This window comes from Acinonyx jubatus, chromosome A1 (assembly GCF_027475565.1).
Source record: "Acinonyx jubatus isolate Ajub_Pintada_27869175 chromosome A1, VMU_Ajub_asm_v1.0, whole genome shotgun sequence".
NCBI lineage: Eukaryota > Metazoa > Chordata > Mammalia > Carnivora > Felidae > Acinonyx > Acinonyx jubatus.
This window is the reverse complement of record NC_069380.1, coordinates 114950845-114965158: the sequence shown is the minus strand read 5'-3', so window position 1 is coordinate 114965158 and position 14314 is coordinate 114950845. Positions and strand designations below refer to the sequence as shown.

Below are 14314 nucleotides of genomic sequence, written 5' to 3'. Positions count from 1 at the left end.
CACAGGCTTGAACTCATGAACCGTGAGATCATGACCTACGCTGAAGTTGGACACTTAACCAACTGAGTCACCCAGGCAGCCCTAAAATGTACCCTTTTTAGTCACACAGTTCTGTACGTTTTGACAAACGTATGTGATTGTGTAATTAACATCGCAGCCTAGTGATGAAATACTGACATCTCCTTAAAACATTCCTTATTCATTCTTCTCTCTTCACCCTTACTACCTGGTGACCGTTGATTTGTTTTTCCCACTTATTTTCTCTTGTTTAGAATGATACCTAGATGGAAGCATACTGTATATAACCATTTGTGTCCTTCTTTGACTTGGCGTAACTTTTGAGATTTCTTGATGATGTTAGGTATATCACTTGTTTGTTCCTTTTTATTGCTGAATAGTATTTCCTGGTATGGCGGCACCACATTGTGTCTATTCACTGGTTGATGGACATTGAGTTGTTTCTGGTTTTTGGCAGTTATGAATATAATAATCATGAATATTTGTGTGTGTTTTTTGCATAGACATATATTTTTATTTCTCTTGCTTATAAACTTAGGAATGGGATTGCTGGGTTGAATAGTGAGCAATTGCTTAAGTTTATAGGAAATTGCCCAGCTCTTTTCCAAAGCGGCTGTACTATTTTGCCAACCATCTATATGTTAGAGTTCCAGTTGCTTTCCATCTTCATTAATGCTTGGTATTGTCTTTTTTGTTGTTGTTAATCCTAGGCATTCCAACAGCCTCTCCTTGTGGGTGTAATTTGCATTTCTTTACTAACTCCTGATATTATTAGGTGCCATCTTTACCTCTTCTGTATGAAGTGTCTAAGTCTTTTTGCTATTTTGTTAAAGATAAAATTCACATAACATAAAATTGACTTTTTAAAACATTTTAAAGCGCACAAATCATTGGTTTTTAGAATATTCGTGAAATTGTGTAGTCACTTACACTAATTCCAGAACATCTCTTTCACTATGAAAAGAATCCCTAACTCCATTAGCAGTTATCCCATATTCCTTTCTTCCTGCGGTCGTAAGCAGTCTTGTGTCTTTATGGATCTGCCTGTTCACATTTCATGTAAATGGAATCATACAGTAATAGAGATTATGTTTACCTTGTCAGCATTATATTTTAAAGGTTAATCCCAGGTGAAGCCTTGTATAAGTACATTATTCCTTTTTGTTGCTGAGTAATATTCTGTTGTATGAATATACCATATTGTATATATCCATTCATCATTTGATGGATATTTGAATTGTTTCCAGTTTTGACTATCATGAATAATCTGCTTTGAACATTTACATACATGTGTGTGTGTTCATTTCTCTTGGCTATATTCCTAGGAGTAGAATTGCTGGGTCACATGTAACTCTATGTTTAACCTTTTGAAGAACAGTCAGAATGTTTTCCACAGCAGCTACACCATTGTACTTACCACCATCAATGTAGGAGGGTTCCAGTTTCTCCATAACCTCTCCAACATTTGCTGTTATCCGTCTTTTTCATTATTTACATCTTAGTGGGTATGATCATGCCTTTTCTTTTAAGCTATATATGTCTTTTTGTTTAAGGTGGATTTCTTTGTGATTGCGATTGCATAGTTGGGTCATGATACTTAACCCAGTGAGCCTGGGTGGCTCATTCGGTTGAGTGTCTGACTTTTTTTTTTTTCATGTTTATTTATTTTTGAGAGAGAGAGAGCACAAGCAGAGCAGGGGCAGAGATAGAGGGAGACACAGAATCTGAAGCAGGTTCCAGGCTCTGAGCTGCCAGCACAGAGCCCGATGCAGGGATTGAACCTGTGGATCCTGAGATCATGACCTGAGCTGAAGTCGGATGATTAACTGACTAAGCCACCAGGCACCCCTATTTTTTTTAATGTTTATTTATTTTTAAGAGAGAGAGAAAAAAAGCAAGAGCAAGGGAGGGGCAGAGAGAGAGGGAGACAAAGAATCTGAAGCAGGCTCCAGGCTCTAAGCCGGCAGCATAGGGTCCCAGTGCAGAGCTTGAACATACAAACTATGAGATCATGACCTGAGTTTAAGTTGGACTCTTAATCGACTGAGCCATCCAGGTGCCCCAAGTGTCTGACTTTTGATTTCAGCTAGAGTCATGATCTCAGGGTCATGGGATCGAGTTGCGTGTTAGGCTCTGTGCTGAGCCTGGAGCCTTCTTGGGATTCTCTTTCTGTCTCTCTGTCTCCCTCTCCCTCTGCTCCTTTCCCCAGCTTGTGTTGTGCTTTCTCTTTCTCTCTCTCAAACTGAAAAAACAAAACAAAAAGAAAAAATAATGTTAGTTTCAGGTGTACAACAAAGTGATTTGACAACTCTGTATGTTCTGCTATGCTCACCACAAGTGTAGCTACTGTCTGTCACCATACAATACCATTACAGTACCATTGACTATATTCCCTATGCTGTACCTTTTATCCTTGTGACTTACTCATTCCATAACTGGAAGCCTGTACATCCCACTACTCTTCACCCATTTTGCCCATCTCCCCACTGCCCTTCCTGTGGTTATACATGCTTAGGGGACATTTTATGTCTTCATTTTATTTATTCACTTTATTTACTACTATGTTATAGACAGACTAGTTTCTTCTGTTTTACGCTAGTGAGAGGCAAGTTTTTTCTTCACTCTTAGTCTGAAGGTGGAAATCTTTAGGGACCTGAGTCTAACTGAGGATTCTCCTAAAAGTTTCCTCATTTTGGATGGCTTCTAGTTTTTTGTTTTTTGGGTTTTTTTTTTTTTTTTTTTTTTTTTTTTTTTTTTTTGGTTAAACGTTTATTTTTGGGAGAGAGAGAGAGAGGCAGAGTGCAAGCTGGGAGGCACAGAGAGAAAGGGAGGCACAGAATCTGAAGCAGGCTCCAGGCTCAGAACTGTCAGCACTGAGCCTGATGTGGGGCTCGAACTCACCCATGAGATCATGACCTGAGCCAAAGTTGGATGCTTAACCGACTGAGCCAGGTTGGCTCGGTTTTGTTTTAAGTTTATTTATTTTGAGAAATAGAGCACGAGCACAATCAAGGAAGGAGCAGAGAAGGAGGGTGAGAGAATTCCAAGCAGGCTCCATGCCTTCAGTGCAGAGCTCAACAAGGGTCTCCCATGTCAGGAACCATGAGATCATGAACTGAGCTGAAAGGAAGAGTCAGATGCTTAACCAGGTGAGCCACCCAGGTGTCCCTGGTTTCTAGGTTTTATCTCCTATTTCTTTGCCAGTATGAATCCTTAAGGTCTCTGGGATTCAGCAGAAACTCTCACGTTGAAAACAAATTTACTACTTGCATAACTTTCACAGTTCTTGATTTCACTTTATTTTGGGCCTCTGGAATGTTTTATGTGTGTTGACTCAGCAAAATTTTAGAAAATTTTTTGCTTTGTTTTTAATCAGGAAGAATGTTCTGGGTATCTGTTCTGCATTGTGCCAAGTAACAAAAGTCTCTACTTGCTCAGTATTATACAATATGGATGTCCCATGATTTTAAAATTGCTTCTTTACTGATTTAGGTTCGTCCTTGCTTGCTTTCTAAAACTTATGAAGTAAAAATTTGTTTGCGCACAGATCTTTGTGTGCACATGGTAGTAGTTTTCATCACCAGTGGAAGGAAACAAGCAAGATAGGCTCATTCAGCCTTTCCTTTGCCACTTAATTTGTGAATGCCCTAAATGCCATTAGAATGTGTTTTCAGATGTCCTCTAAGAATTTCCCACCCGAACATAATACATTATCAGGAGCATGTTTTTGTTTCTTAATAGTGAGTCCAGGTGAGCATACTTTGCAAGTATACCCAAAAGATAACGTTGCCACTCATCTTGGATTTTCTTTTGGGCAGGTAAACAACACTTTTGGTTCATTCTGAGTCATAAGAAAATGGAAGTCATGTACCAACCTGCAGGACAGTTCAGAACATAACCTCTGATGTTTCTCAGAAAACAAATCTACAAGCCATCATTAAAATTATATACTTCAGTTAGTATAATTATAAATGAGGAAATGAACCAGGCTACTTGTCCTTGAAAGTTGACAGTGCAGGCCTACATAGCACTGATTTCTCATGTAGAGGCCTTTTACAAAGCAATGACTCTACTTTAGAATATATAATCCCTAGGGGTTCCAGAGTGGCTCAGTCGGTTAAGTGTCCAACTTTGGTTCAGGTCGTGATCTCACAGTTCATGAGTTTGAGCCCCATGTCAGGCTCTGTGCTGACAGCTCAGAGCCTGGAGCCTGCTTAGGATTCTGTGTCTCCCTCTCTCTCTGCCCCTCCCCCACTAGCGCTCTGTCTCTGTCTGTGTCTCTCTCTCTCTCTCTCTCTCAAAAATAAATAAACATAAAAAAATTAAAATATATAATCCTGAATATTGTAAGTACATTCTTTGCATGACATTTGTCATATAAAAATAATTTGCCTCTTCATAGTTTATTTTTCCTTTGTGGCACATTCTGAACTGCAGAATCCTTTATCTACCATTTGGCTTTCCATAAACTATCAGGCAGGATCTCTGTGAAATTCTCTTCTCTGAGAAACTATGTGCCTAATATTTATTTTTGATGTATGACTCATAATTACATTATTATATGTTCTGTTTTCAAAATAGCATCTGCTAATTCAGTGCCTTTTAACAACAGATAACGTGTTTTCTAGAGAGTTTTTCCAGAAATCCAAACGTTTCTTGGGGTTCTTTCCAGGCTTCATTGGATTTATGTTTGGCTTTTTAAAATTTTTACTTTTTTACTAATTATTTTTAATGTTTTATTTTTTATTTTTTTTAAGTTTATTTATTTTGAGAGAAAGAGCACAAGCAGGGATGCGGCAGAGAGAGAGAAGAGGCAGAGAATCCCCAGCAGGCTCTATACTGTTAGCACGGGGCCTGACAACAGGGCTTGAGCTCTCACATCGTGAGGTTATGACCTGAGCTGAAATCAGGAGACAGACACTTAACTGACTGAGCCACCCAGGTGCCCCTAATTTTTTTCTATATTTTAATAATTAAAAAAAATTTTTAGAGTGAGTCAGGGAGAGGGGCAGAAGGGGGAAAGAGAGAGAGAGAGAGAGAAAGAAAGAGAAAGAGAGAGAAAGAGAATCTCAAGCAAGCTCCACACTCACTGTGGAGCCCGATGGTGGGGCTGGGGCTCAATCCCATGGCCCTGGGCTGATGACCTAATCTATTATCAACAGTTGGATGTTCAATTGGCTGAGCCACCCACACGCTCCATGTATTTTTTAAATACATGGTATTTAAATACCATTTTTAATTTTAATACCACTTTTGGTATTGTTTAAAAATCAAGGACTCAACCAAGTTTTCCTTAAGTTTTTGTTTGTTTTAATTTTACAATGTAACTACTCATTGAGGTAATACATTTGAGTTTACTCAATACTCCTCGTTTAGAACTTTCATGGCTGAGATGTCCTTAGGCTTAAGAGTAAATTGGCCAGCTTCTGTGACATCTTTCTGGTCTTTGAAGTTGGCACAGTCCATTATAGCTACCTAAGGGTTGTGTGTGGCCATGGAAAAACATGTTTTTGTTGATGTGTTCTCGCTTTCTAGTAACTTTATTTTCTGCTCAAGGGATTTAGTATCTGTTCAGATACTTTATTTTTAAAGGCCACATAAGTAGTGACTTGATCTCTAATCTTAGCTTTGAAAATTTCCCAGACACTAATAAAGGTAATGTCTGATGACCTATTATTTGAGGATACCACTCACTGGACAGCAATCAGTGCTATTTAAACATGTATATTTTATTCTGCAAATCATTTTCCTGGTAAAAGGCTGTTAGTAAAATTGTGCATGAAATGACATAATTTTGTGACTTTTGGGCCTAGATTTATAATACTTTTTACATGGTGTCACCGAGAGCTAATACAGTTGTAAAACACTTTGCTCTTCAAATACTGTACTAAATAATTAGTACTGAGAAGAAATATTCTATAAATCATAGTCTCATCAGAAACAGCACACCTGTCTTTTGGACTAATAGTAATATTTTGGACACAAAGGATTATATAGTAATCCTTGTTTTACGTAGAAGTGGGCTGTCTTTGCAGTGATTATATGAGTAAGATTTTTATAAAGGATTAAGTTACTAAAGACCAGGATAATCAGTTAAATTATCTGGACTGTCCACATCAGGACATTAACAAGTTTAATTATTAGTGGAATGAAAGAGAAATTTACCAGATTGTATTATATATGCCAAGATGTATTCACTCATAAAGAAGAGGTGGAGGGAAGCACTTTTCCCCCAGGTGTGGAAAAAACGCTGGAGGACAAAGCTGGAGTTGCCATTTTTGGTCTGTTTTTACTTGTTTTATATTTATGATAATAGATTGTCTTGGTAAAAACCTACCCTGGACACAGTGGTGGTTTTGTTGTTTTTTGAGGTTGGTAGAGAAAACTGCATATTGCTGCCTTGATATGTTGTCTCTTTGTTAAAAGCAGATGTACAGATCAGTGAAACAGGGTAGAGAACCCAGAAGTAAACTCATGCACATATGGTCAATTAATTTATGGTGAAGGAGGGAAGAATATACATTAGGGAAAGGAGGGTCATTTTCAATAAATGGTATTGGGAAAACTAAGCTGTGATCGCACATCATATACAAAAATTAACTTAAAATGGGTTAAAAACTTCAGTGTAAGACTTGAAACCAATAAAACTCCTAGAAGAAAACATAGTAAGCACCTAGTATCGTCTTCGTGATTTTTGTGGGGGCGGGGGGCAGGGTGTGCGGGAGCAGTGTTGAACTCCAAAGCAGGTGTAATAAAAGCAAAAATAAATGGTTGGGGTTACATTAAACTAAAAAGGTTCTGTACAACAAAGGAATCCAACATAATGAAAAAATAATTTACTGAATGGGAGGAGAAATTTGCAAATCATGTTTGATAAGGGGTTTATATCCAAAATATATAAAGAACTTCTGTTAACTCAATAACAACAACAAAAAAACCAAACAATCCACTTAAAAAATGGGCAGAGCACCTGAATAGACATTTTTCCAAAGAAGACATCCAGATGGTCAACAGACATATTAAAACACACACACACACACACACACACACACACACACACACACACACACACACTAGAATAGTACTCAGCCATGAAAACGAATGAAATATTGGCATTTATGACAACATGGGTGCACCTAGAGGGTATTATGCTAAGTGAAATAAGTCAGATAGAGAAGGACAAATACCAAATAATTTCACTATGAGTGGAGTCTGAAAAACAGAACAAAGAAACAAAACCCAGACTCATAGATGCAGAGAATCTGGGCGGGGGGGGGAGTGTAGAAACTGCCTGGGGGGACAAAATTGGTGAAGGGGATTGAGAGGTACAAATATAAAATATAGGTACAAATATAAAATAGGGAATTGAGAGGTACAAATATAAAATAACTAAGTCTTGGTTTTATAATGTACAGCATGGGGAATACAATGAGAGGTAACGATTTATTGTGGTAATCAGTTTGTAGTATATACAAATATTGAATCACTGTGTTGTACACATGAGATTAATAGAATATTTCTTGTCAATTATACTTTAATAAAAACAACAAAAAGAAATGATGTTCTTTGTTGTTCTAAGTTTCATGCAAAGAGAAGAAACCATCTGCTTATTAAATGTGATCTTTCATTGAAATCTGTTACAGCCTAGTTGGGCCCTTGGTTTGAGTTGAAAGGAAATAATTCATTTCACTTTTTTGAGTCTACAAAATAGTTTATTCTTCCTTTCCCTACAGCAAGAATTATGAACATAAGTGTACAAAACAGATTCAATGCTAATTTTTAAAGCTTCCCCATATTTCCATTCTCATTAGTTATAAATAATGTGCTTGATTGTAAAATGGAAAAAGTTGAAATTTTCCACTTGTGCCTTTTGAGCTGTTTTCAGAGGTATTATACACTCTGGAAATAATAATAAAAGATACTAGGCTTTATACAGTGCTTTTTGTTTGAGGAACTCATATAAACACTAATGCATTGATCCTAACACAGTACTTGATTGTGACTTTAAAAGGTCATGAGTTACTGCTGTTACAAAAAAGTTAAAAAAGATTGGAAGGGGAGCTCCAATATACAAATACTAAATATCTAGAGAAAAGTTGATACAGACAATTGAAAAAATAAAATTATGGGGGATTTTTATTATTTAACTTTTCTCTTAGCCTGTGATAGATTTTTATCCCTTTTAATTTTTTAAATTTGTTTATGAATCTTGCTTAAAGCCTGATTCCCTTCTTAGACAAGAAAGCAGAATTTTCTTTTAAACTTTAGTCTTTCTCAGCCAAGAAGGCTTAAACCTGTGGTGGTTTCCCAAGTATGTCACATGAGCATAGCAGTGTATTTTATTGGTCCTTGAATTAGGAGATCATCTTTTTCATTTTCTTCGTTTAATATTTGTGGTATGTAGCTGTTGATTTTGATTATAGTGGTCATGTGGCTTAATTGTCAACTTTTTTGTTTCGTAGGTTTATTCTTCAGTCCAAGGAGGTAATTCACAATCAACTGTTAGAGAAACAGAAAATAGCAGAAGAAAAAATTAAAGAATTGGAAGTAAGTTTTGAGTCCATATTGACAGTGGTAAATTTTAAGAAAAAAAATAATTACCTCAACTTTGTCATGTTAAATGAAAATGTATGCCTGCCATTGTTTTCATTTTTTCGAATTGTGTTAGAGCAGTGAAGCGGTCATGGCAGTGTGTAAGACCTCCACCCCCACCTCCCCCCCACCCCCCCCAGCGCCCCATGAGAGAAAGGAAAGGAAAGGAAGACAGAAAAATGGTTTGTTGCAACTGTAGAGACTTTTGAAGAAGATGGGATGCTTTTAATATGAATGTATTTTCTCCATTGCCTTTGAATGAACATGTCTGTTCTTAAAAACAAAGTAAGACACACGGTGTATATTTAAACATCACATATTGTGGTAGATAGGCATGAGAGTAGGTAATGATAATAGTATTTAAAAGATCTCGACATAGGTCTTTTTTATATATTGTAATTCCTTTAATATAGATTAGGTATAACTATCTGAATGATGGTGCTGCAGTGAGGAAAACGAGTTGTTTTGTTTTTTTTTTTTTTAGCTAGGGAAAAAGATGATGGGTAAGAGTAACTTATTACATTTTTGGAAAATTGAATTTTACTACATTTTCTGTATACATTAAAACCTTTGATGAGATACTCTTCTTGGGATTGAGTGGAAGGTCCATCCTGTATATAGTAAAAGTTGGCCTGGGCAAGAGACTGGTTATTATTTCTTTGAGGCCAAGATTTCCTGAAATGGGGATGGTTACAATGACTTCATAGGTCACTTTATCTAATTTGTGTGAGTACTATTTGAGGCAGTATTTCAGAATCTGACTCAGCTCTCTGTGGAATTGGTGAGACACCCCTTGTAGCTTCCCGGGGATTTCTTAGGGGAACCAATTTGGCATGGCCTGAGTGAGTGTGTAGTGTCTTAGGTTACTTAGGTTTATTTTTGTTTAACTACTGATCATAATTTAAACAAACTTGATAATTTGTAGCTTAGAAAGTGTATTGAAAAAATAATAAATAAGCATGTAAACAAATAAGGACAAAAAAATCCTTATCCTTTAGTAACCAGGTTGTTATCATGTCCTATTTGTCATTTTTGTTAGCCCAGCTGTTCTAGATTGAATTTTATATCTTCTGTTTTCAAACAAAATAACTTTAAAAACTCCAATTAAAACTATTTCATGTTAGATAACCAAAAATCTGTTTTTGTAGCATTAGGTAAATACATCTAAAAATGATCCTGATGAATAAGTAGCCAGATAGAAAGTAATGTGTATATAATTCTCTTTTTATGAAAACACAGAAAATAAGATCTGTATATGAATGGCAAAAATGATGTCAGTATATACATTAACACTGGTTCCCCTAATGAAATTAATTTAGATGATGGGCATGAAATTATTTTTTCTTATAATCTTTGTGTTGGATAAATTTTAACATGTATGTGTTAACTTTTTTTTTTTTTTAATATTTATTTTTGAGAGAGTGCATGAGCAGGGGAGAGGCAAAGAGAGAGGGGGACAGAGGCCAAAGTGGGCTCTGTGCTGACAGCAGAAAGCCTGATGCGAGGTTGAACTCACAGACCATGAGATGATGACTTCAGGTGAAGTTGAAAGCTTAACCAACTGAGCCACCCAGGCATCCCTGTGTTAGCTTTTGTAATTAAAAAGAATATTAAAGGTAAAATTGCCACAGATGATGATTTTAGCATACTGTTCAGTTTTGAAGAGTATTAAGAAATTTTTTTCCCCAAAGTTACCTTTTTTGGAGTTTCTCATTACTGGTAGAGTGTCCTGACAAGTGTCAGGTAACGGAACTAGAATAGCTGGCTCGTTGGTACCCATTTGAAATGCTAATTACAGCTAGGAAAAACTAGTGGGGTTAAACTCTAGGTTCTTCCCTAGAACATTATATTGTGTCTTTTTTCTTTTTAATTTTTTATTTTACATGCTTTTTATATTATAAAAGCATTATTAAGTGTATTATAAAAGAAAAAAGGTCAAAAAATAAAACATGATTAAATGAAAATACTACTTTCCCCTCTAGCCAACACACCTGCAGATGTCACCCCTGGAGTTTCGTGGGTATCATTCCAAACTTTATTTTATAAACCCATTCATACACACATGTATATACTTTTTAAAAATAGAGAGGTAGTATGCTTATATACTGTTTTTCATCATTTTACAATTTATCTTTCCACCTGTAGTTTATATTTCCCACCTTCTTGTTTTCCACTTCTCTTAACCATTGTAGGTTCCTTATTACCTCAGCATTTAATTATTGCATGATCCCTACCTCTACATTTAGTATGCTTTCCAATACTGCTCTAATTTGTATTTTTAATAGTATCATCTACTACACACTCTGTTCTCTCCCCTGAAGCAGTGCTGTATTTTGCACTGCCATACTTGCATAGTTTTGTTACTTCAGCCTGAAACGAATGTGCACTAATGCACACATACATTGTTTTTTTTGTTTTGTTTTTAATTTTCTTTCTTTATTTTAGACAGAAGGAGAACGAGTGAGCATGAGCTGGGGAGAGGGGCAGAGGGAGAGAGAGAGAATCTTAAACAGGTTCCACACTCAGCAAGGAGCCTGTCACAGGGCTCGATCCCATGACCCTGGGATCATGACCTGAGCTGAAATCAGGAGTTCAATAGCCTGAGCCATCCAGATGCCCCAACACATACATTGTTGTTAATTGTAGTGTTCAAATTCTCTCTGTTTCTTACTGATTTTTTTTTTCTGATTATTCAGTTAATTATTGAGAGATGTCAAATCTCCCTCTATGGTGATACTTCCCAATTTCTCCTTAGTCTTTCAGTTTAGTGGACAGTGGTGTTTAGAGACCACTGTCTGGGTATTATAAGTGCTCATTATTACTGTATACATAGTTCAGAGGATAGGTTTAATTTTGCTTTATATATGAAGGAATTTCCCAGGTCTTTTAAAGTATTCCACTGACTCTGGCTTCCATTGTTGCTGTTGAGAAGTCATCTGTCAGCTGAGTTGTTGTTTCTTTTTTTTTTTTTTCCACTGGTTCCTTTTAATATTCTCTTTGTCTTCATGCTTTGTAGTTTCTTTGGGATATGTTTAGGTGTGGGGTTAGTCTTTTTATTTATTTTTTTAAGTTTATTTATTTTGAGGCAGGGGGTTGGGGGATGGGGAGAGAGAGAATCCCAAGCAGACTCCATACTGTTGTTACAGAGCCCAGTGCGGGGCTCCATCTCTCAAACTGTGAGATCATTACCTGAGCCGAAATCAGGAGTCAGACTCTTAACTGACAGAGCCTTCCAGGCGCCACTCCCCCACCTTTTAATTTTTTTTCTTAATCCTACTTGGCTTAAGTTGGGTTTCCTGAATCTGAGGATTAAGATCCTTTATCAATTCTGGAAAATTCTTAGTATTTCTGAAAATTACTTCTTATCCTGTTTTCTCTATTAGGTGGTATTTCTTTCTGGAATTTTTCCCCCTACTTTTAAACTAGAATGACCTTTGTAAAACGTTAGAAAATGTGGTTCTGTTACTTTTCTGTGTAAAGCCCATCATTGTTCTTAGGATAAAGTTCACACTTGTTAACATACTTTCAAGGCTTTTTTGTGAAAGGACTCCTGTTTATTTCTATTATCTCCCTCATTTCCTTTGCCTTTTCTTACACTGTATACTCCACCCATTCAGGAATATTCTGTTTTTAGAACTTGCTGTGCTTTCTTTGTTTCTACTTTCTTTGCAAAAACTAGTTGACTCCCCTGGGGAGCTTTCTCCTCCTGCAGTTATTACCAGTTCTATATATTAGTTTTTAAGATCTTAGCTTAGGGCTCCTTATCCAAAGAATCATTTTCTGATTCCTCAGTCTTACATTAAGTCCTTTTTCCTTGTTCTCCCTAATGATTTCATTAGTTTCATAGCATAGAGTGGTAATTTGGACATATAAGCTATTGCCAGCTGAAGTACTTACAAATAGGGTTTCCTATTACTTGGAAAGTTTGCTATAGATTCAGAGCACTAAGTAGTTCTTCCTAAGGAGTAGCTGTTGCTTCTCCTTTCAGATTGACAGTGTTTTTTTCTGGGCCCTAGCATTTCTTGTCAGTTCAACCTGTTTTGTCTTAATCCTATGTACTTATCGTCATCATTAAATTTTTGCCCTAAAATACCTTACTATATAGTTGGGGAGGCACAGTTTATACATAAGTCAGCATATAAAGGCCAGGCTGTTTCCATTAAGCATGTTTTCATCTTAGAAGGAGTAAGACTGTTTTGTGTCTGGGTGTGTAGTTTGAATTTTTGACTAAAGCTCTTAAATTGGTCGAATTTGTATGTCTCCTCACTCTCTGCCAGCAATGTATACAGATGACACTGTGGATAACCCTTTTTAATTATATAGGTACTTGTCTGATTCATCTTCTCTCCTATGAGAACCCATTTTCATTAGTATTTTCTAGACTCCTTTTCATCCATGTCTGTTCTTACTGTTTACGTTTACCTTCTGCAGATTTTCTCCTTCTGTCTTTATTTATGAGTTGAAAGCTTACTTAGAATTTGTTTGGCTCTTGATAAACTCTCTTATGCTGTGCTACATTGTCAAGCAGTTTAGTGGGCTCACTTGCTGAGCCTTTCCTTTTATGCAGCAGAGGTGGGAGTACTATAACCCTGCCTTCATGTTCCTTCGATAGGGAGTTCTCTTTACTTACTGGAAGGGTAAAGGAAATTACTATCTTTTTGGGAAGATAGTTTTATTGTCTTTTTCTTCTTAAAACTGCATGTTTACAAGTTAAAACCCACATGGTGCGCCATTCTTCTGGCTGTAATTGTTTTACTGGGATTGATTGGAAAATATTTTCATAACAGACTCATAATATGATAATCTTGCATGGAGTTTTAGTTTTTCTTTGTATAGATGATAGATCAGGGTCTTGGAGGAATAATCACCAATTTATCCTGATGGTGATTAGAAAGACCAGTGAAGCTGATTCTATTTAAGAGAAAACATAAAATGGTGGCTTTAGTATGATAGAGTAACCATGTTATTTATGTCTATTTAAAAAATTTTTTTGATAATAACTTTTTCAAGAAGATGGCCGAGGGGCACCTGGGTGGTTCAGTCAGTTGAGCATTGAACTTTTGATTTCAGCTCAGGTTATGATCCCAGGGTTGTGGGATTGAGCCCCACGTGGGGCTCCGTGCTGAGCCTGGAACCAGCTTAAAATTTCTCTCACTCCCCTTACCCTCTCCTCCTTCCCTGCTCACACTCTTTCTCTGTCAAATACAATGGTGATTAGTATAGTGTATGTTGTTAGGAAAGTACAAAAGCATAATTAAAAAATTTTTATTTTAGGGAGAGATCATGTGAGTGGGGGAGAGGGACAGAGGGAGAGAGAGAGCGAGAGAACGAGAGAGTGAGAGAGCATCACACAGGCTCCACGCCCAGCACAGACCTCTGTCCCATGATTCTGGGATCAAGACCCAAGCCGAAATCGAGAGTCAGATACTCAGCCAACTGAGTTACCCAGGCACCTAATGGTATAATTTTTAAAAAAATGTCTATTTATTTATTTTGAAAGAGAGAGAGTGAGCAGGGGAGGGGCAGAGAGAAAGAGAGAGATAATCCCAAGCAGGCTCTGCACTGTCATTATGGAGCCTGATGTGGGGCTTGATCTCATGAACCGTGAGATCATTACCTAAGCAGAAATCAAGAGTCTTAACCGGCCGAGCCACCCCAGGTACCCCAATGGCCTAATTTTTTAAATAACATAAATATAATTGGA

The 14314-nt window shown here is 36.8% G+C and overlaps 1 protein-coding gene across 1 annotated transcript in view; it reads left to right on the top strand.

Moving 5' to 3' along the window:
- PFDN1 (prefoldin subunit 1) overlaps positions 1 to 14314 on the top strand; it is a 71347-nt gene that overhangs the window by 28643 nt on the left and 28390 nt on the right. The window contains exon 3 of the mRNA XM_015064001.3: positions 8481 to 8565. Coding sequence (XP_014919487.1) covers positions 8481 to 8565 — 85 coding nt within the window. The remainder of the gene's footprint in view (positions 1 to 8480; positions 8566 to 14314) is intronic.